The sequence below is a fragment of the Melanotaenia boesemani genome, chromosome 15 (genome assembly GCF_017639745.1).
Source record: "Melanotaenia boesemani isolate fMelBoe1 chromosome 15, fMelBoe1.pri, whole genome shotgun sequence".
NCBI classification, from domain to species: Eukaryota; Metazoa; Chordata; class Actinopteri; order Atheriniformes; family Melanotaeniidae; genus Melanotaenia; species Melanotaenia boesemani.
In genome coordinates this window covers 21598491-21625381 of record NC_055696.1, presented here as the reverse complement: position 1 = coordinate 21625381, position 26891 = coordinate 21598491, and the positions used below count along the sequence as shown (strand labels likewise).

The 26891-nt window shown below is 40.9% G+C and overlaps 3 protein-coding genes across 6 annotated transcripts; 1 reads left to right on the top strand and 2 right to left on the bottom strand.

Annotated features, from left to right (window-relative positions):
• Positions 1–570: 570 nt before the first annotated feature.
• Positions 571–4416, bottom strand: LOC121654029 (heat shock cognate 71 kDa protein-like). The gene is given in 10 exon segments (XM_042007871.1): positions 571–893; positions 895–999; positions 1090–1322; positions 1394–1592; positions 1793–1995; positions 2083–2638; positions 2732–2884; positions 2978–3183; positions 3323–3536; positions 4332–4416. Coding segments are annotated over 9 exon segments (1980 nt in total). The 5' UTR covers positions 3528–3536; positions 4332–4416; the 3' UTR covers positions 571–773.
• A 1119-nt stretch (positions 4417–5535) lies between these two features.
• On the bottom strand, positions 5536–15661 carry LOC121654030 (cytotoxic and regulatory T-cell molecule). Of its 4 annotated transcripts, none has more exons than XM_042007872.1 (11): positions 15530–15661; positions 13148–13303; positions 12874–13026; positions 12589–12708; positions 11183–11338; positions 10485–10742; positions 8602–8679; positions 8216–8284; positions 7956–8102; positions 7688–7789; positions 5536–6222 (listed from the first exon to the last, which is right to left on the bottom strand). In XM_042007872.1, the coding sequence occupies exons 1-11, from the start codon at positions 15573–15575 to the stop codon at positions 6047–6049; spliced, it is 1461 nt and encodes a 486-aa protein (XP_041863806.1). In that variant the 5' UTR covers positions 15576–15661; the 3' UTR covers positions 5536–6046. The 4 variants fall into 4 exon arrangements, with proteins under 4 accessions (XP_041863806.1, XP_041863807.1, XP_041863808.1 ...); XM_042007873.1 differs by having other exon boundaries at positions 7688–7774; XM_042007874.1 differs by having other exon boundaries at positions 13166–13303.
• Positions 15662–21539: 5878 nt separating this feature from the next.
• On the top strand, positions 21540–26368 carry LOC121654035 (heat shock cognate 71 kDa protein). The gene is made up of 8 exons (XM_042007879.1): positions 21540–21751; positions 21885–22090; positions 22902–23054; positions 23148–23703; positions 23791–23993; positions 24194–24392; positions 24464–24696; positions 26180–26368. Exons 1-8 carry the CDS (start codon positions 21547–21549, stop codon positions 26351–26353), a joined length of 1929 nt encoding a protein of 642 aa, XP_041863813.1. The 5' UTR covers positions 21540–21546; the 3' UTR covers positions 26354–26368.
• Positions 26369–26891: the final 523 nt, after the last annotated feature.

The window sequence follows — 26891 nt, the reverse complement described above, 5'->3', positions numbered from 1 at the left end:
CAGAGCATGTTTCCATTATTATAATTGTCATAGTAAATGGATCTCATACCAAAATACTTAAGTGCTGTACTAGGCTGTAAATAACCTAAGAAAATGTGCATAAAATATATTTAAACAAGTCATAACCTGAGTGAGTTTTATTTAAACTTGAAATAGATATTTTGTGTAGAGTTGTGAGTGTCCTAACAGTTTCATTTTTAAAATTAACTTTTAGTAATGTCCTTGGAAAGTAGGCAAGATGGTAGAGTTTATAGTTCCTTTTAGACTAATAGAAAGTAGATACAAGTTCTACTCTGGCCAAATACAGCAATACGGTCTCTTTGAATATGTTAGATTTTTTACACAACTCATTTTATCTAGGCAGGATGGTAATGTATAGTGTACAAAAGATAATCCCATCAAGTTATGCAATTACATAATTTTATACTTTTAAGGTTATAGGCCAGTCATCCCCATACGGCATCATCTTATCCAATTTTATGCATCACAAACACCAATTTTGGTCCACTTTGATTAAAGTATTGCATTTGTGAGGCTCTACAAAGCAGGATTAAAATAAAAAGACTTGCAAAGGGTTTCAAGATTTATTGTCAAGGCAGTGACATGTCTGTATACAAAACACTTCATGTGAAGCGAGTGCTTAGATGTGCAGACAAGTTTATCCCGCTTGTGTCCCAAACAAAATAAAATTGATCCCCATTTAATTTATTAAATTACACTCTTTAGCTAGTTGAAACGTGCGCCGTAAGAGGGTTTCTTTCTTAGAAAAGATCTCAGGAGGTAGGTGAAGTGCAGGAATGTTTAATCAACCTCCTCGATGGTTGGGCCAGAGGATCCACCACCAGGAGCAGCACCGCCAGCTCCAGGGAAGCCACCTGGCATGCCCTCTGGCATTCCACCAGGCATACCGCCAGCACTCTGGTACAGCTTGGTGATGATGGGGTTGCACACCTTCTCCAGCTCCTTCTGTTGATGTTCATACTCATCCCTCTCTGCAGTCTAAGAACAAATCATACAAGGTTAGAGAAAGTGACAATTTAGGGGAGGAGGAGAGAAAAGGGGGGAAATATAAAAATTGACAACATTTACCTGGTTCTTGTCCAGCCAGCTGATGACCTCGTTGCACTTCTCCAAGATCTTCTGCTTGTCGTCATCGCTGATCTTGCCAGCAAGCTTCTCGTCCTCCACGGTTGACTTCATGTTGAAAGCGTACGACTCCAGGCCGTTCTTTGCAGACACCTTGTCACGCTGGACGTCATCCTCGGCCTTGTACTTCTCAGCTTCCTGAACCATACGCTCAATGTCCTCCTTGCTGAGACGACCTGGAAGAAAACTGAAGTCAGAAACCCAGCAGAAGTGTAACTGACTCTACTGACGTTTGACTTAAACTCACCCTTGTCATTGGTGATGGTGATCTTGTTCTCCTTGCCGGTGCTCTTGTCAACAGCTGAGACATTCATGATACCGTTGGCATCAATATCAAATGTCACCTCAATCTGAGGAACACCACGAGGAGCAGGAGGGATGCCCGTCAGCTCAAACTTGCCCAGCAGGTTGTTGTCCTTTGTCATGGCACGCTCACCCTCGTAAACCTGTTTGAAATACAAAGGGTTAACAAACAACCCAAACAGCTAAAAGTCCAGATCTCTGCAGACTTTATTTCGCTCAGATATCCAAGGAAGGTCGGGGCCATCTTTGGTCTTTCGACCTCTGGTGGAAACTACGAATGGCAGGAATAAACGTCATCACAGCGAAACACTAAAGAGGTGAATGTGATGTGCATTATCCTCACCTGGATGAGGACACCAGGCTGGTTGTCGGAATATGTGGTGAAGGTCTGGGTCTGCTTGGTGGGAATGGTGGTGTTACGTTTGATCAGAACTGTCATGACACCTCCGGCCGTCTCGATACCCAGAGACAGGGGGGTGACGTCCAGAAGCAGCAGGTCCTGCACGTTCTCCGACTTGTCACCAGAGAGGATGGCAGCCTGGACAGCTAGAAATACAAAAAACAGGTTTAATCCAACAATGACAGAAACACTGATGGTGAACTGTTCAAGAAAAGTTAGCTCTGAACTCTTACCAGCTCCATAGGCCACAGCCTCATCTGGGTTGATGCTCTTGTTGAGCTCCTTCCCATTGAAGAAATCCTGGAGCAGTTTCTGGATCTTGGGGATACGGGTGGAGCCACCGACCAGCACGATGTCATGGATCTGGCCCTTGTCCATCTTGGCGTCACGGAGGGATTTCTCCACGGGGTCCAGGGTGCCACGGAAGAGGTCAGCGTTGAGCTCCTCAAAGCGAGCCCTGGTGATGGAGGTGTAGAAGTCCACTCCCTCGTACAGAGAGTCGATTTCGATGCTGGCCTGGGTGCTGGAAGACAGGGTGCGCTTCGCTCTCTCACAAGCGGTGCGCAGACGGCGGACGGCCCTCTTGTTGTCGCTGATGTCCTTCTTGTACTTGCGCTTGAACTCTGCGATGAAGTGGTTCACCATGCGGTTGTCAAAGTCCTCCCCACCAAGATGAGTGTCTCCAGCTGTGGACTTGACCTCAAAGATGCCATCTTCAATGGTCAAGATGGACACATCGAAGGTGCCGCCACCCAGATCAAAGATGAGGACGTTTCTCTCTGATCCAACCTGAAATTAAATTACAAGATTTAGAACAATCAGCAACAACGACTTGCCTCAATTTGGTTCTTCACATGAGAATTTCACACATGACTAATTTACCTTCTTGTCCAACCCGTAGGCGATCGCAGCTGCAGTGGGCTCATTGATGATACGCAGAACATTGAGGCCAGAGATCGTACCAGCATCCTTGGTGGCCTGACGCTGGGAGTCGTTGAAGTAGGCAGGTACTGTGATTACAGCATTGTTGACAGTCTGAAAATGAAAACACAACCATCAGCATGTCCTGTATATTATGTATGTATGCATGCATGTTTGTATGTATATATAAAATAAATCAAAACACACTTTTCCAAGGTAGGCTTCAGCAATTTCCTTCATCTTTGTCAGAACCATGGAAGAGACCTCCTCGGGGTAGAAGGACTTTGATTCTCCCTTGTATTCAACTTGGACCTTAGGGCGACTGTTGTCATTGATAACATTGAATGGCCAGTGCTTCATGTCAGACTGGACAACTGGGTCGTCGAATCTGCGGCCAATCAGTCGTTTGGCATCTGGAAAGCATAATTTTATTTTATTTATTTTTTTTTTTATTGGCCCCTAAAGGCTTTAAATAGATAGAAAATGTTTTTTCAGATTATGACGCAGAATTATCAAAAGAACATTGAGACAACTGATAAAAAAATGACTTACCAAAGACTGTGTTGGTGGGGTTCATGGCAACCTGGTTCTTGGCTGCATCTCCTATCAGCCGCTCTGTGTCTGTAAATGCCACGTAGCTGGGTGTGGTTCTGTTGCCCTGGTCGTTGGCGATGATTTCCACCTTGCCATGCTGGAACACACCAACACAGGAGTAGGTGGTTCCCAGATCAATTCCGACTGCTGGCCCCTTAGACATGTTTCCCTGCCGAACAAAAAACAAAGTTAATTAAGGGACACAATATTTAAGGCTTAGAGCACAATTTTAATTGTTATTGCTGCAGCATGTCAAGCTGAACAAACTACTTAATCAGGAGTTTTAAATAAAAAAAAATTGATAGGATACAACACCAAAATAGCAAAGTTTGCTAATTATTTAGTTAGATTTTGGGATAAATCATTTTAAAGCCCAAGAACTGCGTTAGAAAACAAAAAGGGATAAATGTGAGGGGGGAGGAAAAGCCCGCATTGAAATAAGATGGCGCCCATCATAGCCATGTGACAATGAAACGGCAGCTTTACAGCGAACCGTCCAAGAAAAGATCGAATCCTTTATTTACATACAAATAATTAAAAAAGTAGTTCGTGTTCATCTCCAGGTTGTATTTGGGATAAGAAAAAAACCCATCACTTCTAAAATAAAAAAAAAGGAACAAAATACGTAACCGGAAGTCTGTTCCTTACAGGAAGCTTGACTGAGGTTGTTCGAGAACATTCTGGAAGATACTGGAATCCCCACCCCCCTCACCCGGCTCATTAGCTACGCTGACTAAAGCACGATGCACGTGCGACTGCGGCCCTCAAGGCAGACACATTTCCATCTGCATCCATATTTACTCAACACCCTTTGTTACCACTAATCAAGACCATTTAAAATTGAAGGTTAAATCCGTTCAACAGCATACAGCACTGGATAAATGGTAAAATACGAACACCGACAGTAAAAATATAAAAAGCTTAACTAGTACAATATTACAACTGCTGAATTTATAGGATAACTTACCGAATTGTTGACCTGTGCTGAATGTATGTGTTGATATGGAATGGACAACGGCGAGAGGACGTCCAACCTTGCCGGGATGAGAAGGGAAAGGAAGCCTACTGAACAGCGGAACGTTTTATATTACCGGCACAGCAGCCAATCAGCGTTGAATCTTTGAGTCAGTCTTCAACGGCCCACCAATAAGATTTAACATATCCGATGCCGCTAATAACGACCCATCCTACTTCCTGCTTCGTGAGCTGTATTTCATAATCTCAGTGAATGACCGCTTGGCTTGAGGTTAAGGCTTTGTCTCAAGATACAAAATATAGTTCGATAAAGGATTTTCTTCGTTACTAACTATTAATGTTAAGTATTAGTACTCTTACTTTTTTTAATAATTAATACAAAAATTCTAGGACTCTTTCGCTCATTGCATCATTAGAAATATTAAGTATGTTAATGCTGCAGTATCTCTTAGTTGCAGCCCATAACGCCTTTCATTTATGCAATATTGAATGCATCTGAAGTCGTTTCCAAGCATTTAAATTAGTTCTAGATTGAAATAGTCTTAACACAGATTAAGCTCAATCGTCTTATTCAGTCATGGTGTAAAAGTGTCAGAGATCTAGCCTTGTCCTGCATTAAACTAAGATGATTCCTTAAAGGAAGATCAGAGCTACTTCAGGATTAAATAGCGGTTTAACTTTAACCTCCCAATATGCAGGTTGCGTTGATGATGAAGGGTCTAGTACAGTGCATGCCTGGTGTTTTGTAAGGTGTTTTAATTTAGGAAAACACTAAATTTCAGAACATGCTGCATCACCATAAGTACAGTAACCCTTTCAAAACGGCCCAAAACAAACATGACACCATAATCTTCCAAGTGAATGTACTACAGTTTACATCGGACCAGGTTAGGGTATTTTGATTTTCTAAGATTGTTTCTTTTGTTTGATATACTAAAGAATGCCTAGACCGCCAGAGATGTCTACTTCTCCATAATTCATGTCAGGAAATCCTCAAACTGCTTGGTATCTATCATTTGTTGTTCTTCAATCAGACTTAGACCTCTTTCTTTGGATTTGTGCAACAGTCCATTTAGGTTTTGTCTTAAGTAAAGTTGTATTGTTCTTTTAGATGTTTGATTAATTTAAATGTAGTCCTTTTCCCCATTTCCATTCAATTTAAGATTTTTCCACATTGAAACACAGTATATTCTAGCAAAATAGCATTTATTGGTACAAAATGTATACATTTATACAGTATTTATATTGTACAAAACACATTCATTTAACTTTCATTCCACAAGCAATTCATCAGGAACACATGTAAATCTGCTTATTTATGCAGCTATCCATTCAACAGTCACATGGCAACAGTGCATACATTACACTACACATTAAATTTCCACACCAAATATCAGAAACGGGTAAAATTGGTGGCAGTGTGGATACTTCTGAAACTGCTGAGCTTATGGATTTAAATACAGTAGATGACTACATACCATGTTTTTATAAATCTCCATTATTGCTGAGAAATGTGGAGACAGGTGTGGAGACCTTCCAGGCTGCTGGTGGTGGCCTTGGCACATTTTTGGGCACCTTGTTAATGTTCACGGTGATATAAACATGGATGGAAATATTTAGAAAGTGCATAAGACATCTTCAAGTGTAACATTTTACAAGTGCAGTTTAGATAAAAAGCTAAACTGTGATGGCGACTTTTTATGGCTGTCAAAGTGATGTCTCTTTTATGTCAATTTTGGCTGAAGTTTGTGTCTGGATTTGAGGCTGAGAGGTCTGCTGTCTTGTTGCTCTTTCTTCTGGCGTCATTGCTGCTGTGTTTACAACTGAAGTTATCGTTGTGGGTTCCTCAACAACATACTGTGTGAATGCTGTGTTGAGGATTCCTGGGAGACAGATACACATAGAGAAATCACAATTAGTGATATTTTGTGGAAACAGGTTGCATAATGGCAACATTTCTGATGGCAGAGGAGAGTCACCAAGATTCGAGATTCAAAATCTTTATTTTCATTATGCAAGCACATTGAAATTTTAAGGACCACCAGAGTCTAAAACTGAAAAGGTATGAAGCGACCTTCAAGGCGAAAATTATAGTAGTTTAACATTTGTTTAAATTAGCTTATAAACTAAATGCATTACATTAGTTCTCATAGCAAATGGTAGATTTTCTCTACCAAAGTGATGTGGTGTTTGCAACAAAACAATAAATTGAACAATAAACATCTACCAGCCAATAAGCACTGAAAATATATAAATGTTTCATACAAATACAGACAAAAATAGACACTATTTTTTTAAAAATACCTTAGTGAAAATATATTTTTTTGATTAAATGGAAAAGAGAAGGTTAATATTTGCAGAAATCACAAATTCTGCCACAATGCAAATTCAATTAGATTCAGGACCCATTGATCAATATGAGACAATTTAAAGTTGATTTAACACAAGCATTTCCATTCATATCTAATCACAAAGAGAAATTAAGGGCAGATTCACACCAGCATAGTCTCACTTCGATTGGGTGAGAAATGCAGAGAAATATACATTTATTTTGGTTGGTTTGGTCCTAGAGAGTCCTGCAGGTTTTCAGTGTTTCAATGCTCCAACACACCTGATTCAAATTAAATGGATCCAGCAGCTTATCACATTCTGCTCAGTGACTCATTCATTTGAGTCAGGTGTGTTGAAACAGTAAAACATCAAAAACCTGCAGGACTTTCTAGGACTGAACATGCATATCCCTGACCCAAGAGGACTACACCATCTGGACAATGCCATGCAGTTACAACAATGTCTTGTTTGCAGCGGTAATGATTAATGACCACGAAGAAAAATAGCAAGAAGAAAAAAAATGGCTCGCTGATTACCCAGGACCAAAAATGGAAATCCTTCCCCTTCAGTCGACTGATTCACCGCAACTAAACAATGGAGCCAAACACCAAGTTTCTGCAGTCTTGGAGTTTCTGTTTTGACTTTAGTATTCAAACCTAACGCAGATGAACGTATTGTCACATCCCTAACTTCCTTCCTAACATGGACCCAAATGGCATTTATTTCACGACTCACGAGTTATTAAAATATAATTCACCATTTTCTCAGAGATTTCTACCACTGTGCCTTCTCCAACCCAGTCAAACTGGGCAGCATTCCTTCTCTAAAACTAAAAATTATGAGCCATAATATTCAAATGAAGTCTCAACCCACAATATAAAATGTAAGTAGATTGTTCTGTTTTCATTCATAAAGTGTTAAATTAATATATAAGACTGGTTCTGCAGGCACAAATCATTTTCAGTAGATATGTAAAAAAGAAAAGCGGAAAATAAGGAAAATAATTTGCTGAATTACCTCTTCGCCTTTGTCCTTGGGCATTTTTCTCTTCCTGGCTTGATTTTGATTTGCTGCTTTCCTCTGACGGGTTAGAGTCTTCATTTTCTGTAACAATAAAAACTGTAAGATGTTTTCAACGTGAATGTCTTGAAAAAGAAAAAAAAATCTAGTTCCATTGTGTGACCCAGTAGTTCATCATCCTTGTAAATTCATGAATTTTAATCTAATGCTGCTGATGTGTTTCCACACAGAAAAATAAATACATAAAAAAATGTGGCTTGCTTACCTTTCTTCCAGGCAACATGAGCTCTTCTCAGCTTGATGCCAAAGAAAATGACCACCACCAGAAGGCTGAAGATGAGGGACGTAACCAGGGTGACCAATAAGTAGGAATTTCCTTGACTTTCTTTTTGCTTTTGTTGGTTGAAATTTTCTGGAGATGGACAGAATATGGCATGTTACTTATAACCAATCACATATTTTAGTTGTAGTATGCAGAAGACAGCTATGTCTCTGGGTTTTTTGTAAGTGCAGTGTTGTGTCTACCTTGTGTAGTTGTCTCTGTACTGTTATCGAAGCTGATGTCCTCTGTTGTTTCTGGGACAAATATGTCACCTATAAGAAATTGTAGAGGGTACACAATTAAAAAAGCTGCAAGATTGGATCTGTGGTGGTTTATAGGTGTTCATAATATAAACCCATGTGTTTAAGTACATTTTTATTCTAAATTCCCCGTAAGAATGAGACTGGTTAGCTGTGTCTGTCTAAGTTAGTTTTATGATGGACTGCAGGTCTTTCTAGCTGTGTCCTTCCCCTACATCCAGGGTCTTTAGGATAAAGGGAGGTATATAATAGGTGTAGTATTACCACTAGATGGCAGCTAAAACATATCAAGAATCCTACATCAAACCATCATACAGATCATGTCGTACCTGTGGTGTTTGCCTCCTCAGTGATGGTGACATTGCTCGTCACAGTTGAGTCTGGTAACACAGAGGATCCTGAACCATCTGCAGCAAATAAAGATATTTAATCGATTAAGCTCATGGGAAATTAGAAATAAATAGATATGAAGAAGGGGTGACAAAGTTGAAATGTTGTATGAACGTTCACATAAAATGGATTTATCTTTGACTGTCCTTTGGTTTTCAGAGGGGAAAAAATATTTGAGCGAACAGATGTATAGTCAAATTTGGGGGGGAGGGATTAAGTCCTTGATGCTGAACTTTACTGTTCCATTCTCAGAGTTGATGAATGCATTTACCATGACAGAGTTTCACATTACATTTTAAACTCTCCGACACAGGAAACACATCTCGTAGCATCATAACCACAGCACATTGTGAGAGTTTGATAGTTTCCATCTCACAGGCCCACTGCTTGTGATATTAAGTATTGAGTTAAAATGTTGCGCGACCCCTCACTTCTTCATATGTTTCTCCCAAGCACCCTGATATTTTCTTGAAATCTTTAAAAGCAGTCTTGATCAGCAGTTTTTAAATAGAGATGCATGATGTTACTGGCATGATATCAACATCGATATATATATATTTATATATATATATATATATATATAGGATAGGATGCACATATCTGACTTGTTTCATTTAAAATTACATGTTGTATATAATGCAAGTTGAGATATTTTTCATATTTTGCACAAGAAGTGAATATTACATAATTTTTCAACTGTTTTTTTTTTTTTTTTTGTTGCCAACAAGCCAACCTGACAAAGAGTATGCAGAATAATATTGTAATCTATGCAATTAGATGTGGAGGTGGGAAATATCGGTATCGGCCAAACGAGTTGTAAAATATCGGCATATTGGATATTGGCAAAAAATCCAATATCCTGTACCCCTATTTTTAAACCTCCTTAAACTAAAAGGCAAAGCATTAAAAAGGCTCCTAGTTCAAGGGATGAACCAGTGTTGTGTCTGCATGCAACAGACAACTTAGAAAAAAACCCATTTAAAATGGATCTTTAGGCTCTTTGTTACCATCAGCTTGTCACAAAAACATTATTTCTTTAGTTACATCTATTAAAAGCACCAAATAAAACATAGTTTGAGAGTTTTGTTTTGGGCAAGAAATGACTACCAAGTGCTGCAAGCTGAAAACTTGGCTTATCTCAGCATGGTTTGCAGTTTGTCCTTAAAATATTTGAGAAAACTGGACAAATGGAGGACAAAAGAAGATATTTCAGGATTAAAGGAAATTATCTATAGCAGATGAACAGTATCTGAAAGTAATGTCCCGAAGAAAAAGGAGCAAATCCAGCAAAGACCTGAATCAGCACCTGAAAGATTTATTTGGACCCTCAGTTGTTGGCCAAAGCCTTATCAGAAATGGTCTCCATGGAAGGAAACTTACTGAAGGGAAACAGGGAGAAAAGGCTGAGGTATGTCATATAAGAACTGGACTAAAAATTGGTGCCAACAGGTCTGAATGAGGAATGAATGAAGGCAAAAACATCCAGAGAAGAGCTTTGAAAAGTCCTTCAAGAGAGAACTGTTCCTGAAGAAAAGACAGAAAGCTTGTCCAAGAGGGTTCAGACTGTGTTGAAGAATAAAAGTGGTCAGATCAGGCGAATCATTCATCGTTTTATCTTGACAGTCAGATGTGGCTATTTTCAGCTTTGTGTGCTGATAATCTTACATACACTTTGTTATCTGTTAAGTTCTTGACTTTTTGGTACATAGATTTATTTACAAGATCAACTGTTGTGTCATTTGTTCCCCAAATTGTCTTTCAAACAACTTGTTGCTGTTGTTAATCTGACAGTTTATTTTTCTGTCTCAAGTAAAACACTCACCAGTAGCGCTAATATGTGGCCCTGGAGATGTAACAGGGTTCAGAGGCAGTCCAGAGGGTGCTGCCACAGTCTTTGAAACCCACTGATTTGAAGTAACAGTTGACTCCTCGGTTGATGGGCCACTCAGATCTATGGTTGTAGAGGATTCTGCTGTTCTACCACGTATGAGCCATGTCGTTGTTGTGCCTGGTACCTCTGTTGACCCTTGCGGTTGAACCGTGGGCGGACCAGCCGTGGTAGTTAGGAGGGGCTTTTTCACTGCAATAGAAACAGGATTCAGTTCAGGGAAACTCTCTGAAAAGTCAGGCTGACATTTGGAGAATCTGCAAATCACATGTTGGTTTCGTCACATAATCCAGGAAGCTAGACTATTTACAACTCAACAAACAGGAAGTAGCACAGGGCTGTCTTTTTTTGGTCTTTGGTCAGTGAAGTTTCACACTTGGATGCTGTGGACGGTGGAACAGAGCAACTCATGAGAAAAATAGAAGTTCCAGTGCTTTCCCTGTTTTGTGACGACACAACCAAACTATCACCGTTCCTCAAAAAAAAACCACCTCAAAGCAGAAGTCATTTAGAGTAAACAACTTTTTTGTAAAACAAGAGCCAGTTTCAGTCATTCTCTCTCTGGTGAGTATTTCACAGACTGTAAAAGGTATGGTTGAAATTAAAGATTAAATAAAAAATAAACTACTCACCATCTACTCCAATTTTGACAAACGTTATCAAAGTTCTTGTGTGCAGGGCCGGATGGCGAACGAGGCATTTCAAGGTGACCCTCTTGTTTCCAGGTAAGACAGTCAACATTCCATTGGAAACTATTTTTTTACCTTCACGGTAAATATTTGTATGAACTGTGGAACAAGATAAATATCATAAACATTCACTTTAAACAGGCGAAGCAACTAAAATCAATCAGTAAATATGGAAATTAGTTTAAACGGTAAAATCTTCCCCCACTATGAGTCAAGATGAAATAAACTGTGGTGGGTAACATGTTTTTGACTTGAGCCCACTCTGTGGTTGTTTAGTCTAATTTGATAAAATCATTGAAGGTGCAGCTGCAAAGACCAAAGTGATGCAACCTCAGAAGTACAGTATCACAGGTGCAAAAGCATCAGGCTATCTTTAGTCTTCAGCTTCAAATCATCGAATTCAGGAAATTCTAATTGTCCATTTTCAGACTATCTGAAAAGTTTAAAATACGTTTGTTATTCAGCATGCTACTCAACAGCCTTTGTTTAAATGGGTTAAAATGGTTGATTAAGTCCTCCAATTGAGTCATCTGTTATTTGTTTATGCTTAAATAAGACTTCAATAGCCCACCAGTGAAATATTGCTCCATCGTCTGTAACATCACTAGGTTCAAATTGTAAAAGGATTATAGTTAGGACTAAAACTCAGTTAAATTAATTTATTTATTTGAAGTGAATCTAGTGAATTTCAAATAGTAGCACTTTTAAAAACACATTCCCATCCAATTATAATCTCTTTTATCCAATTGTCTGTAATTTAATTATAATCCAATTAAATGAAATTGATTCTATGATGCACATTAGTACAATTCATAATAATTACATTGTAAGGAAATCATTAGATTGCACTGAATATTGTCTTCAATTCAATCTTCTGTCCTGAACATCCAGTTAGAGCAACAATGGAGAGCTAATAATTATATTCTTCAAACATAATTTTAAACTATATGTGACTTTGTGCTCATATGCCACATTTGGAGGAGGACAACTTCATCTTCCTACTATTATTAAACTTGAATATTCTTGGTTTTGGCTCATATAAGAAAAAAAAAGATTTTTTAAAAATTGCCTAGCTAAGGGAACCATAGGATTGCAGCAAATCTTCCCTTCGATTCAATTCCCTTTCCTGAACATCCACAGAAGAGTGGGCAACAGAGATGAAAAATTCCTTTTTAACAAGAAGGAAATCCTCCAGCAGAACCAGACTTAAGAAGGGCATATAGCTCATGCAACCAATTCAGGGTAAAATACATTCTTATTTAAATGCATCCGCCATGGACGTCATTTTTGCCTTCATGTGTGTTATTGTCCTTAAGTAAAGTTAACAGTTTCAGTTCCTTTCAACCTACCATGAAATTCAGGCTTATGATCAAATTTCCAGTCGATCTGGGGTGCATGTTGGTTTCCCTCAGCAGTACATTTTATGACACTTCTTCCTTCATGTTTTGTTACTGACATCCTGGGAAAACCTTTAAAATGAATGGACACCACACAAAATATTATTTAAGGATCATGAAATACTTAATAATATAAAGTTTATACCAAACTTTATAAAGGTTGCAGGGCTGGTAATAAATCAAAGAAATTATTGTCAATATCAGATGTTTGGCTCACTAAGCTGCCATTATACTCACTTAACACAGTCACCTCCACTTTCCTCTCCGTCGGTTCTTTGCCATAGTGTGTGCAGGTGTAATTGCCTCCATCATTAAAAGTGACATCGGAAATGCTAATGGAGAATTCGGACTGAGAGAGCTTGGTGATGCTGTATCGTTTGTCCCTTAATACTGCAAACAAATTAAAAAGACATTTAGTACCCCTCATTCACATGATGGCTGCAAGTGTGTCATTTTAAGGATCTGCTCATTGGAACTTTTTTTCAATTTTCTTGTGGAGTGCATCACGTACAAGTTGCACCATTTGCACCTTTGGTCCGATGGAAGAACATTATTTGTTGTTCTGGGTTCTTCCATTCCACGCTGGTCCTGTGATCACTGATGGGGCAGGTTAAGTGAAGTGTGTCACCCTTCATCACAGTCACATGCTGCCATACCGCGAGGGAAACTGCAATGATATAAATAGGAACTTTGATTTCCTTGAAAACTCAACCTAAAAACTGTACAACTCTGAGTACTTTTTTTTTTTTTTTTTTAGTGGTGTCCAGATTGCTCAATATTACAGGAACAAACAAGAACCATCTTTTGGTATGAAAAAAAAGTTAACTCTAGGGCAGTGGAAGTTTGTTTCCCTCCCTCGCACAGAAGTGTCCACATGTGAAACCTTGTTACTCATTGTTCGACTCATCTGTTCCCATATCACTATGGAGGTGGGGTGACATGAAAAAAACAAAAGCTGTACTGCAGCCCCCCCAACCATATTTAATGCTTCTGTACTGTGACAGGAAATAATGTGGTCAGTGCTCATACGCCGAAAGAGAAAGTAGAAAGAGAAAGGCGGGTGTGAAAGAAAATATAGACTTGGTGTAGGTTGTTAACGGGGGCTTTGGCTGATTATTCTTTCCTGTGGGGGGAAGATGACGAGTCGTTTGGAAAACACATTTGTGGGAACTTGACACCACTGCGGAGGGCAGTGGGCTTAAAGGGTCAAGAATGAATTCACTTTTTCTCACCTCTGCATTTAAGATTTTCCATCACTTATGATATAAAAGTTTAGTAGAAAATAAACTGATGAAAGTGTACTGCAGAGCAAACTGTTGAAGGGTGTTTTAAGCCTGATTACAAAATATGTAGACACTGATCAGATATAACATTAAAACCACCTGAATGACATTGTGTATTGACTTTATGTCAGGACCCCGGGGACAAGGACTTGTTGTCTCATAATAAAATGTTGTCAGCTAATAAAGAACCAATTTGTACTTTTAGGGGTACAAAGATTTGTCACTGTGGAGCTACTCACAAAGGTACTGCTGTTGCACCCTCAGCAGTGGGACTGTCTGAATCTAAGATTGCCAATCTCAGCAGTTTCAATGATAATAGTTCATTAACACTTTCTGAGCTAAAACACATCATGTGTCTTGTTTAGCATGGCATGGAACTGGCAAACAGGCTCAGAAATTTGTTTGTTAAGTAAAATTTTCATAGAAAATAAAAGATGTTACATGCCTGTGTTTTCTATGGATGCCGAGAGCAGCAGTTATTGGCTATTATCGTTTTTTGTTTTATCTTTGTCTCGAGATACCGAGTTAATTTTTTCTTTATCTTGAGATAATTAGGACAGTTTACTTGTAATAACGCGATAATTTGTATACCTAAAATTGGATGTATTGATCATTGATGAATGCTGCTTGATCTGATGTCAGCTTGCTGATGTCAGCTTGCTGTACTGAAGCATCCCAGTACAGAACAGCTCTGTACTGGGATGGCCCTTGGATCCACCAGTTTTGGTGATGGGAGAGAAGAAGATAATGGCTAAGCTCTCATCCCCATCCCCCCCCAAACACTGACAGCCCTGCAGAGCTCCTTCAGAGCCAGACTGCTGCATACAAAGCATGAAGGAGCGCTTGAAGGAGCTCTGTGATTCTCCCAGTACACCACAAACACACTCAACACAAACCTGTCACTAGTATGATTTTGCACAACCTCTTATAAACAGAAAATAGAGGATGTGTGAAGGTGTTACACCACAGATTGTCATGTAAGAAAGTCAATCCCAAAGTTGATCAATGTTGGTTAAATGTGGTTGTTTTAAACAAGCCTCATGAATAAACTTGATTTGACAAAACTGGTAAAGGTTCGAAATATAAAACACATGTTGGGCTTCAGTATCAATAAGTACATAATTACAGGTCTGCATCACCTCGTCTGCACACATAAACGTAACCATCTCACCTGGTTTTGCAGAACTGCAACTATTTTCTTAGTGAAAAAAAGCTAAATGCATTTTCTTTAAATTTATAAAGAAGCAAAAAATATCATTTCCACACTCCTGTCAGAGTGAGCAGTAATAACACCAAATCTAAAACATATATGTAAAAATGACTTTAAAAACAGTTTTTAAGTCTTTAACTCATGAAATTTAGCAAAGATAACATCTAAATTAAAATTCAAAGAACCAAAACTTGTATTTCCCTTTAAGTTTCTCTTTGAAAAAAATCCCACAAAAGAAAAGAGAAACTTTCTAGAAGAAGCTGTTTTATATTTAGAATTAAAAGTCATTTCCTCCCGTAACTTCAGTCATACTTCAGTAATCATAACCTGCTACTTTTTATTTTAGTATCTTTTATAATAAACTCTGCCAGTCAAAATGCCTTGAAAAGTAAAAACTTACCCTGAATGTGTAGCAAAAAGACACTGAGCTGCAGCTTCACTTCCATTTCTGTCACTAACGCTTACAGTTCGACTCTACATTGTTTCCCTTTTCACCACTTATATGCACTCGACTGTGGGACCTTCCATGACATCACCCTTCTGTCTGTGGTTTCCCCAAAGTTCTCATTTTAAAGGCTGTTTGTGCTCGTGATTCAACCAAATATGGGCATTATGTCTATTTTTGGAGTTACAAGTAGTAACTTAATTAGAGAATTAATATTGTTTATGCTTGTACTTATTCTGCTTTTGTCAACTAGTAAGCAAACTGTTACTATCCTTTATGCTGGTGAAGAGGTGATGGTGGTGGTGGTTGGAGGGTGGGTTTACCTATTAAAGTAGTAAAGTAAATGAGCAAAGGGGCTGCAATTTTAAACACCACCTTCATTTGTTAATGGAACTAAACTATTTGAGTGGGAGCTTTTCACAAAACACCAATGGAAATTTGGTACAGTACGAAGGTGTGAAGATTGGTGGGAAGATATTAACTGAATAAAGGTTACAGCTGCATTTAACTTTTAAATTAAACTGTGGGTTTCATTTGTTGACACAATGAGTCATGTAAGAAATAACTCAGCCTGATGATACAAGGGGTTAAAGAAGAAGAGAGCTAACCAAAAGTAAGTGGGTAAGATCTGATATCAATGATTAGCAGGGCTCTGAATTAACACCCATTAGCCTTCAATTCAAGATTCATTTGGGATAACTCAACTCTAAAAAAAAAATAAATAAATAATAATAATAATAATGGCCAGAATGGCCAGAATAAAAACAAATTCTGCATATTAAAAACTAAAGCCTTCACACACTAGAGTATATAACAGGAAATTAAAGCACTTCAGTTTTGTAGTCTCTTTCACGCATAATCTCACACACACGCATTCACACACATACAAAGCACATGTATCCTCCCCCCCACCCGCCCACATCCCATTCTGTACAAACATGAACTCCCATCCCTAGGTACTGTCTCTTAACTAAATGTAAGTATAAAAAAACAATAGAATGAAAACATCTGGTTTGATGCTGCTGTGAGGAAATGATATCTTGGGGATCCAGTCACACCAGAAGCCAGACCACCCATGACCACAAAGGGCGCCATCACAGGAATCACCCAGGCCAGGGTAGGCCAGTGTCTACACCACAGCCACAGGGCTGCAGTGCAGAACCCCCAGCCACCCAGACAAGGGCAGTCACCATGGCAACAACCCCACAGACAAAGCTGGTAGAGATACCAGTGTGGAGGATCCGTAGTAGGAAACACTGGAGTTAAACAGTAAAAACAAGATGAGGCCTTACCATAAGTTTTGGTTCTGACTTTGGGAACAACTAAGAGGCCGGTACCAGAGGATCTCAGGGTCCACAGGGGTTCATAATTTAAAAGTAGGTCTGATAAATAAGAAAGCCCACGGCCATTAAGACATTTATAAACCACTAAAAGAACCTTAAAATCAATCTTCAAATGCACAGGGAGCTAATGCAGCGATTTAAAAACTGGTGTAATGTGTTCCCTCTGGTCCTCATCAGAATATGTGCTACTGAGTTCTGGAGTAAATGCACATTTGAAACAGACTTTTTGGGAACAACAGAGAGCAGGGCATTACAGTAATCTATATTAGAAACAAAAGCATTAGCACCTTGGTGCTGGCAAAAGAGAGAAAAGAGCGGACTCTGGTGATGTTTTAAGATGTTAAAAACCTGTCTTTGTGACATTTCTAATGTGTGGAACAAAATTCAGCTCAGAGTCACAAATGATGCCCAGATTTCTCACACACTGAAAATATTTAAAGTTTTGTCATTTTGGTAAGAGGTGGGGCACGGAGGTGAGCCTTTGCCCCTGGGGCTCAGTCGGGCTCAGCCCAAAGGGTGACATGGGCCCCCCTTCCCGTGGGCTTACTACCTGCAGGAGGGGCCATAGGGGTCGGGTGCAGTGTGAGCTGGGCAGCTGCCAGAGGCGGGGACCCTGGCAGTCTGATCCTCGGCTGCAGAAGCTAGATCTAGGGACGTGGAGCCTGAGCGTAGGCATGTTCGTTGCCCCCTACTTGGCGCCTTTGCATTGGGGTTTACCCCGGTGGATGAAAGGGTAGACACCCTCCGCCTTCAGGTAGGGGGATGGGTCCTGACTGTTGTTTGTGTTTATGCACCAAACAGCAGTTCAGAGTACCCACCCTTTTTGGAGTCCTTGGAGGGGGTGTTGGAGAGCACTCCTTCTGCTGGGGGACTTCAATGCCCATGTGGGCCACAGGACAGCGAGATCTGGAGGGGGCGTGATTGGGAGGAATGGCCCCCCTGATATGAATCCGAGTGGTGTTATGTTGTTGGACTTCTGTGCTCGTCATGGATTGTCCATAACAAACACCTTGTTCGGGCATAAGAGTGTACACATGTGCACATGGCACCAGGACAATCTAGGCCACAGTTCGATGATTGATTTTGTAGTCGTATCATCGGACTTGCGGCTGCATGTCTTGGACACTCGGGTGAAGAGAGGGGCAGAGCTGTCAACTGATCACCACCTGGTGGTGGGTTTGCTCAGATGGTGGAGGAGGATGCCGGTTAGGCCTGGCAGACCCAAGTGTGTTGTGAAGGTCTGCTGGGAAGGTCTGGCTGAGTCCCCTGTCAGAAAGAGTTTCAACTCCCATCTCTGGCAGAGCTTCAACCATGTCCTGGGTGAGGCGGGGGACATTGAGTCTGAGTGGGCTGTGTTCTATGCCTCTATTGTTGAGGCGACCAGCTGCAGCTGTGGCCCCAAGGTCGTCGGTGCCTGTCTTGGCATTAAGCCCCGAACTCGTTGCTGGACACCAGCAATGAGGGATGCCGTCATGCTGAAGAAGGAGTCCTATCTGGCCTTTTTGGCCTGTGGGACTCCAGAGGCAGCTGATGGGTATCGGCAGGCTAAGTGGAACACAGCTTTGGCGGTCGCTAAGGCAAAAACTCAGGCATAAGAGGAGTTTGGAGAGGCCATTGAGATTGACTTCCGGACGGCTTCGAGAAGATTCTGGTTCACCATCCGGTGGCTCAGCAGTGGAAAGCAGTGCTCCATCAACACTGTGTACAGTGGGGATGGGGGCTGCTGACCTCGACTTGGGACGTTGTGAAGCGGAGGAGGGCATACTTCGAAGACCGTCTCAATCCCACCAACATGTCTTCCGATAAGGAAGCAGAGTCTGGGGACCCTGGTGTTGGCTCTCCCATTTCTGGGGCTGAGGTCGCTGAGGTGGTTACAAAGCTCCTCAGTGGCAGGGCCCCAGGGGTGAATGACATCCGCCCAGAGTTCCTTAAGGCTCTGGATGATATAGGGCTGTCTTGGCTGACATGCCTCCGCAGCAACGCGTGGACATTGGGGACAGTTCCCCTGGACTGGCAGACTGGGGTGCTGGTCCCCCTCTTAAAGAAGGGGGACCGGAGGGTGTGCTGCATCTACAGGGGGATCACAGTCCTCAGCCTACCTGGTAAGATCTATTCAGGGGTGCTGAAGAGGAGGGTCCATAGGATAGTCAAACCTTGGATTGAGGAGGAGCAATGTGGTTTTCGTCCCTGTCGTGGAACAGTGGACCAGCTCTACACCCTCTTCAGGGTCTTTGAGGGGGCATGGGAGTTTGCCCAACCAATCTACATGTGCTTTGTGGACTTGGAGAAGGCATCCACCGTGTCCCTCAGGGACTCCAGTGGGGGGTACTCTTGGAATATAGAGTGTCGGACCTGCTTGTACGAGCTGTCCGGTCCCTATACGACCGGTGTCAGAGCTTGGTCCGCATTGCTGGCAGTAAATCAGAATCATTTCCGGTGCAGGTTGGACTCCCCCAAGCCTGCCCTTTGTCACCGATTCTGTTCATAACTTTTATGGACAGAATTTCTAGGCGCAGCCAAGGTGTTGAGGGGATCTAGTTTAGTGGCCTAAGGATTAGGTCTCTGCTTTTTGAGGATGATGTGGTTCTGTTGGCTTCATCGGGCCGTGATCTTCAGCTCTCAGTGGAGCGATTCACAGCCGAGTGTGAAGCGGCTGGGATGAGAATCAGCACCTCCAAATCCGAGACCATGGTCATCAGCCGGAAAAGAGTGGAGTGCCTTCTCCGGGTCTGCAATGAGGTCCTGCCCCAAGTGGAGGAGTTCACGTATCTCGGGGTCTTGTTCATGAGTGAGAGAAGGATGGAGCGGGAGATCAACAGGCAGATCGGTGCAGCGTCTGCAGTGATGCGGACTTCAGAAAAAAATAGTCATTCACAATCAGGAATTTACCTTTTTTTTTTTTTTAAAGAGCAAGTCTGGAATTTATATTGATAATTTGGGGCCTTAATGTCTATGAAAGACATTGTCAATTTAACAGAGGGTTACAACATTTTGTGACACTTCGAGTAAATAATGTGAATAAATGATCATAATACATTATATTTTTGTTTATTACACTTGGTTTGTTTAGGTAGTGCACGTTTATGTTTTTTTTCCAAGCAAACAATGATACAGGCTTCTTCCTAGAGTTGCCTGTTCTTCAGTAAAAATCTTACCTTTGCACTAAAAGGAAACCCTGGAACTTTCTTTCTCCAGCTATTTCTATCCAACTACGTACTAAGAGGCATCTTTTCTTTTTCTTTTCTTTTTTTCCCCAGCAGTCCAGGTTTAAGCCAGTCAGAGGAAGATGGATTAAAGGTAACAGGAGGACTGAGCTGGAACGTGCTGGAAGCTCGCTGCTGCCCTGTAAGCTGATTGGCTCGCAGGCTTCTGGGCAGCTTATACAGAAGCAGGGGAGGCCAGCATCCTCTGACTGTGCTCATTTTGTTGAGAAGAGAGAGTGGGGGAAAGAGAGACAGACGACATCATCCCTGGACTGTAGCATCATCCAGGTAGGACGAGAATATCTGTCACTGCACTCATGCCTCAGCTGACCAGCCTTTCGCGCGTGACATAAGTGATTATTCCTTATGTCTGCAACAGTAAACATAATAACGCAGATATTAATTGTGCATCATTATCTTATGCGACGCCATCATATCACGAAAACTTTATCTTATAAGTGGGATGTAGAATGAAGTTGAAGAAGAATCGGAACAGTGTCACGCAACTTTGACGTATAGATGCTAATGCATTGAAATACTGCGGCAGGGCAACTTTTCTTCAGTCACAGTGGAGGGGGTAGAGGATGATCAGCTGGATGGTCAGCGGTTTTATGATTGACATGATGCAGCAGAGTGACGGAAAATACGCGCTGTAGTCTGTAAATAAACAAGCGTAAAAGTGCAGAAAGCAGCACCAAAACCGCAGCAAAGACTGAAATAACAGTTTAATGACCCAAACAAACTACAGCTCAGAGTTTTGAATTTAATCTGGCTCCACTCGGCTGATATCTGATCCGTGATCTATTCTGTTCTTATAATGTATTAATAAGATGTGTAACTGGCGTGAGCGAAGACAGAAGAATTCTGGCCAAACATTTCTTCTTATTCAGTTTCATCAGAAGTTAGCTCTTTGGAAATCACTTCGTGGCTACAAAAATCTTATTTTCTGTCACACTGTGTTATTTTTGGTCATTGTCATAGATTAATTAAAGAAATTAGAGCAAATAATGTGTCTCTGTGGCAGGCTACTGTAACAAAGAGCCTGGTCCATCCCTTGAATTACAGGAGCATTTTCTAAGAATTAATGTGTCATGGGTCTCTGTTAAGTGGCTTAACAAAGAAAACATTATCCTCTGTAAATAAAAGGATGCAAAGAATGGACTAGAAATGAGTAGAAAAGTAGCCACAGTCTAAAGAAAAGATTTTGAAGACCTCCAGAAAGTCTGGGGAACTTTTCCTTGAGACCACTTTAATAGATTAAATAAAAGTCAGACTGTTTGGAAGCAAATACAAAGAAAAGGGGGGACAGACAAAGACTCTTAAAGAAAATGCATTCTCATTCTTTATAACATATGCAGACTTTACCTGTGCTGCCCCCTGCTGGAATCTCATAAACCATGAATTGTTTCAATTTGCCAGACCAACCATGTCCAAAGGGCCGGCTGTTGGGATCGATCTTGGGACCACCTACTCCTGTGTTGGTGTGTTCCAGCATGGCAAGGTGGAAATCATCGCCAACGACCAGGGCAACAGAACCACACCCAGCTACGTGGCATTTACAGACACAGAGCGGCTGATAGGAGATGCAGCCAAGAACCAGGTTGCCATGAACCCCACCAACACAGTTTTTGGTAAGCCCTCAGGAGATCAGTGCATTCCCAAAACATCACGATTATCTTCAGCTGCCAGAGACATGTCTGAATAAAACTGTTTTTTTTTTTGTTTGTTTGTTTGTTGTTGTTTTTTTTTCCCTGGTCATTGCAGATGCTAAACGCTTGATTGGCAGACGATTTGAGGACCCAGTGGTTCAGTCTGACATGAAACACTGGCCGTTCAATATAATCAGTGATAGTGGGCGCCCCAAAGTAGAGGTTGAGTACAAAGGTGAAAGAAAAACCTTCTACCCCGAGGAGATCTCATCCATGGTGCTGACAAAGATGAAGGAGATTGCTGAAGCCTACCTAGGAAAGGTAAATTTACAGCATATGTTGAGCAGCTGTCTACAAAACTGCCTCAGTATGCTGTGCAAGTCATTCCACAAGACAGTACAAACTGGACTTCCACATGATGTCAACTAAAGGGTTAAAACAACAGGGAACGAGTGTGACAGGGTTGGGATTTTAGCTAAAAATGACCACTGCTTTGTAATGCCAGAGAGAGAACATGGCATCCATGATATATTCAGAACTATGATAGATTCTTGAAATAACACAAATCTTATTAATAAATAATAGTTTTTTTATCCTATGTAATAATGCTGAGTCATTAAGTTTGACGACCACAGTATCACAAGATAAATGACTGAAATGTTGCCTCTGTTGTCCTGATGCTGATTGTCAGTGTTCATGCTCATATGGATCATACTATTGTTTTTCTGAGGGGGAGGACTTTTTGTGGTACAGAACTAAGTAATGTTATTTTAATTAATAATCATCCATTTATTTTGAAAAAATCATTACTTGCAAAACAAAATACAAATAGATGTTTATGTTGATATCAAAATGTGTGGACTTTTGTAGAGTTTAATTTATTATAATCCAACTACAGTTTTATTGAAGGCTACAAGAGACATGAAAAAATAGGGAAAAAACAATAAAAGAAAAAAATAATTAATGTGTTTTACACTGTATTAAAGGAGACATTTCAATGTATATATAAAATTTTTAAATATAGATTTTTGGAGACCCAGTACATTAAATACAGCCAAAAATGTCAGAGGAACTTAAATTGCACCAATTTCATGTAATAAACCTTTTAATCTTTTTTTCTATTTCATGTCAGTCTGTGTCCAACGCTGTAATCACAGTACCTGCCTACTTCAACGACTCCCAGCGTCAGGCCACCAAGGATGCTGGTACGATCTCTGGCCTCAATGTTCTGCGTATCATCAATGAGCCCACTGCAGCTGCGATCGCCTACGGGCTGGACAAGAAGGTAAATTAGTCATGTGTGAAATTCTCATGTGAAGAACCAAATTGAGGCAAGTTGTTGTTGCTGATTGTTCTAAATCTTGTAATTTAATTTCAGGTTGGATCAGAGAGAAACGTCCTCATCTTTGATCTGGGTGGCGGCACCTTCGATGTGTCCATCTTGACCATTGAAGATGGCATCTTTGAGGTCAAGTCCACAGCTGGAGACACTCATCTTGGTGGGGAGGACTTTGACAACCGCATGGTGAACCACTTCATCGCAGAGTTCAAGCGCAAGTACAAGAAGGACATCAGCGACAACAAGAGGGCCGTCCGCCGTCTGCGCACCGCTTGTGAGAGAGCGAAGCGCACCCTGTCTTCCAGCACCCAGGCCAGCATCGAAATCGACTCTCTGTACGAGGGAGTGGACTTCTACACCTCCATCACCAGGGCTCGCTTTGAGGAGCTCAACGCTGACCTCTTCCGTGGCACCCTGGACCCCGTGGAGAAATCCCTCCGTGACGCCAAGATGGACAAGGGCCAGATCCATGACATCGTGCTGGTCGGTGGCTCCACCCGTATCCCCAAGATCCAGAAACTGCTCCAGGATTTCTTCAATGGGAAGGAGCTCAACAAGAGCATCAACCCAGATGAGGCTGTGGCCTATGGAGCTGGTAAGAGTTCAGAGCTAACTTTTCTTGAACAGTTCACCATCAGTGTTTCTGTCATTGTTGGATTAAACCTGTTTTTTGTATTTCTAGCTGTCCAGGCTGCCATCCTCTCTGGTGACAAGTCGGAGAACGTGCAGGACCTGCTGCTTCTGGACGTCACCCCCCTGTCTCTGGGTATCGAGACGGCCGGAGGTGTCATGACAGTTCTGATCAAACGTAACACCACCATTCCCACCAAGCAGACCCAGACCTTCACCACATATTCCGATAACCAGCCTGGTGTCCTCATCCAGGTGAGGATAATGCACATCACATTCACCTCTTTAGTGTTTCGCTGTGATGACGTTTATTCCTGCCATTCGTAGTTTCCACCAGAGGTCGAAAGACCAAAGATGGCCCCGACCTTCCTTGGATATCTGAGCGAAATAAAGTCTGCAGAGATCTGGACTTTTAGCTGTTTGGGTTGTTTGTTAACCCTTTGTATTTCAAACAGGTTTACGAGGGTGAGCGTGCCATGACAAAGGACAACAACCTGCTGGGCAAGTTTGAGCTGACGGGCATCCCTCCTGCTCCTCGTGGTGTTCCTCAGATTGAGGTGACATTTGATATTGATGCCAACGGTATCATGAATGTCTCAGCTGTTGACAAGAGCACCGGCAAGGAGAACAAGATCACCATCACCAATGACAAGGGTGAGTTTAAGTCAAACGTCAGTAGAGTCTGTTACACGTCTGCAGGGTTTCTGACTTCAGTTTTCTTCCAGGTCGTCTCAGCAAGGAGGACATTGAGCGTATGGTTCAGGAAGCTGAGACGTACAAGGCCGAGGATGACGTCCAGCGTGACAAGGTGTCTGCAAAGAACGGCCTGGAGTCGTACGCTTTCAACATGAAGTCAACCGTGGAGGACGAGAAGCTTGCTGGCAAGATCAGCGATGACGACAAGCAGAAGATCTTGGAGAAGTGCAACGAGGTCATCAGCTGGCTGGACAAGAACCAGGTTAGAAATGATGCTGGTTAATGGACTTTATTTCAGCTCTGAAATTAGTCATATTTTCCAACCATCTTTTAGTGGTCAGAGAAAACTGTTCGCAAATGTTTTAGACACACCTCATCAATATTTATAATAAAACTGGAAATCAGTGCAATAATTTTCTTAATCATGTGCAAATAAATAGTAAATGTAAATGCAGTCTGAACCCTCTTAGACAAGCTTCCTGTCATTTCTTCAAGTAGCCTCCTTGGATAGTTCTCCAGACTTCTTGAAAGTATGTTTCTGCCTTTTGTTCTGATCTCTGTCCAGATGATCCCACACTGCTTCAGTAATGTTGAGGTTCGGGTTCTGGGGAGGATTCATTCCTCCATCAGACCTTTTTGCCACAGATTTTCAGTCTAGTTCTTGGGTCATGTGACATACCTCAGCCTTTTCTCCCTGTTTCCCTTTTTAAATGGCTTTTTGACAACCACATTTCCAAAGAGACCATTTCTGATGAGGCTTTTACCTACAGTAGATGGATCAACTGAAGGTCCAGATGCACCACCCAGGCTTTTTTTTTTTTTTTAGGCCTGACTCCTCTTTTGTTTTCCACTTGTCCAGTTTACTCAAAAATTGTAAGAATACGTTGCACATCATGCTGAAATAAGTTTTAAGCTAACAGCTCTGTGTGAATCACCTTGTTGCAGCGTAAATTCTGTTTTCTTTAAAACTGTGTTATCTTTGGCATTGTTCATAGACGTATCTAAAGAAATGGGAACAAAAGATGTGCCTCTGTGACAGGCTGCTGGTAACAAAGTGCATAACATCCCATTTAGAAACAGTTGTTTTGCTAAGTTTGTGTCGATTGGTTCATCCGTTTTGTTAGGAGCATTACTTTGTCGGCCACGTTTAAGCAGCTTAAAATAAACAGATGTCTTTGAAAGTGGTCAGATACAAGGACTGGACTGAAATGGGTGAAAAATAACAGTCAATATCTAAAGAAAGATTTTTAAACTTTAAAAAGCCTGGAGTTTTTAAATGAGAAATAAGTCTGGCTTTTTGGAAGCCAAATATGAAGAAATGAGAGCTGGATCAAGACCTTTGCACAGTACTTTATGCCTTTTTAGAACATTTGAAGGAAATGAAAACAAGATACTATAGCATTTTTACTTGTAATAAATTAGGTATTGGGATTCATGTCAGAGTAAAGAATGCTTTTGATGAAGAAAGTGGAAACCTTAGAAGTAAACAATATTGATCAGCATGTAAAGCAAACTTTTAAAAGCCTCTAAAATTAAACATGTTTATCCATCTCATTTACTACACTGGTATTCTTCAGAGATTGAAGATTTATCATGCATTACTTGTGTTTAGTAGAGCTATAATGTTCCAATCCACGGAGCAGCAACTAAATAAAAGCTTTGACCTGAATCTTTAAAATAAAAGTTCAGATTAAAGCTATTACTCCTGAATATGTGATTATATAAACTGAATTTTTTTATATCAGACTGCAGAGAGGGATGAATATGAACATCAGCAGCAGGAGCTGGAGAAGGTGTGTAACCCCATCATCACCAATCTGTACCAGAGTGCTGGTGGGATGCCAGGCGACTTCCCCAGAGCGGGAGGTGCCCCAGCAGGTGGAGGATCCTCTGGACCGACCATCGAGGAAGTTGATTAATTGCAGCACCTGCAGCTCTTCAACATCCCCAAACAATAAGCAAGCATGAACAACCCAGAGGCCAAATGTGTTCAAGTCAGTCTCATATCCACATGTAAAAAGCATGATAATAAAGCAAACACTGTTTTACCGGAGTCCTGAAAAATAAGTTTTGACTGAAACATCCTCTGTCTTGGCAGATGTTTTTGTTGTTGTCCAGTGGATAAAGAACAAGTAACCTCTTTTTTTGGCCCCAGATATTTCCTGTGTCTGGAGAATAAATATTAGGAATTTAAATTAAATCGTAAAGCTTGATCTAAATTCATTAAAGAATGAGCCCCTTTTTATAATAGTATTAATGAGGCTTCTGTCCATTCATTTAATTAATGGATTTTCATAAATGATAAATGAGTACATGTTTTTTAAGTTTATATTGCAAAAGCATTACCTATGTCAATTGGGCCTCTCCACTTCCATTGATATCATTTAATTAAAGGACAACACCGTATTTAAAGGGAATGTATTTTTAAAAAAAAACATGTCTACAGTAAACTGGTTT

Bases quoted from the DNA above. Each gene is read 5' to 3' on its own strand.
- LOC121654030 (XM_042007872.1), bottom strand. From the start codon at position 15,575: ATGGAAGTGAAGCTGCAGCTCAGTGTCTTTTTGCTACACATTCAGG. The intron at 13,304-15,529 runs GTAAGTTTTTAC...ATATCATTGCAG, and splicing joins CTTTTTGCTACACATTCAGG to TTTCCCTCGCGGTATGGCAG. The intron at 8,103-8,215 runs GTAGACACAACA...GTCCATCTCCAG, and splicing joins TACAGAGACAACTACACAAG to AAAATTTCAACCAACAAAAG.
- LOC121654035 (XM_042007879.1), top strand. From the start codon at position 21,547: ATGTCCAAAGGGCCGGCTGTTGGGATCGATCTTGGGACCACCTACTCC. The intron at 21,752-21,884 runs GTAAGCCCTCAG...TGGTCATTGCAG, and splicing joins CCCCACCAACACAGTTTTTG to ATGCTAAACGCTTGATTGGC. The intron at 23,994-24,193 runs GTGAGGATAATG...TATTTCAAACAG, and splicing joins AGCCTGGTGTCCTCATCCAG to GTTTACGAGGGTGAGCGTGC.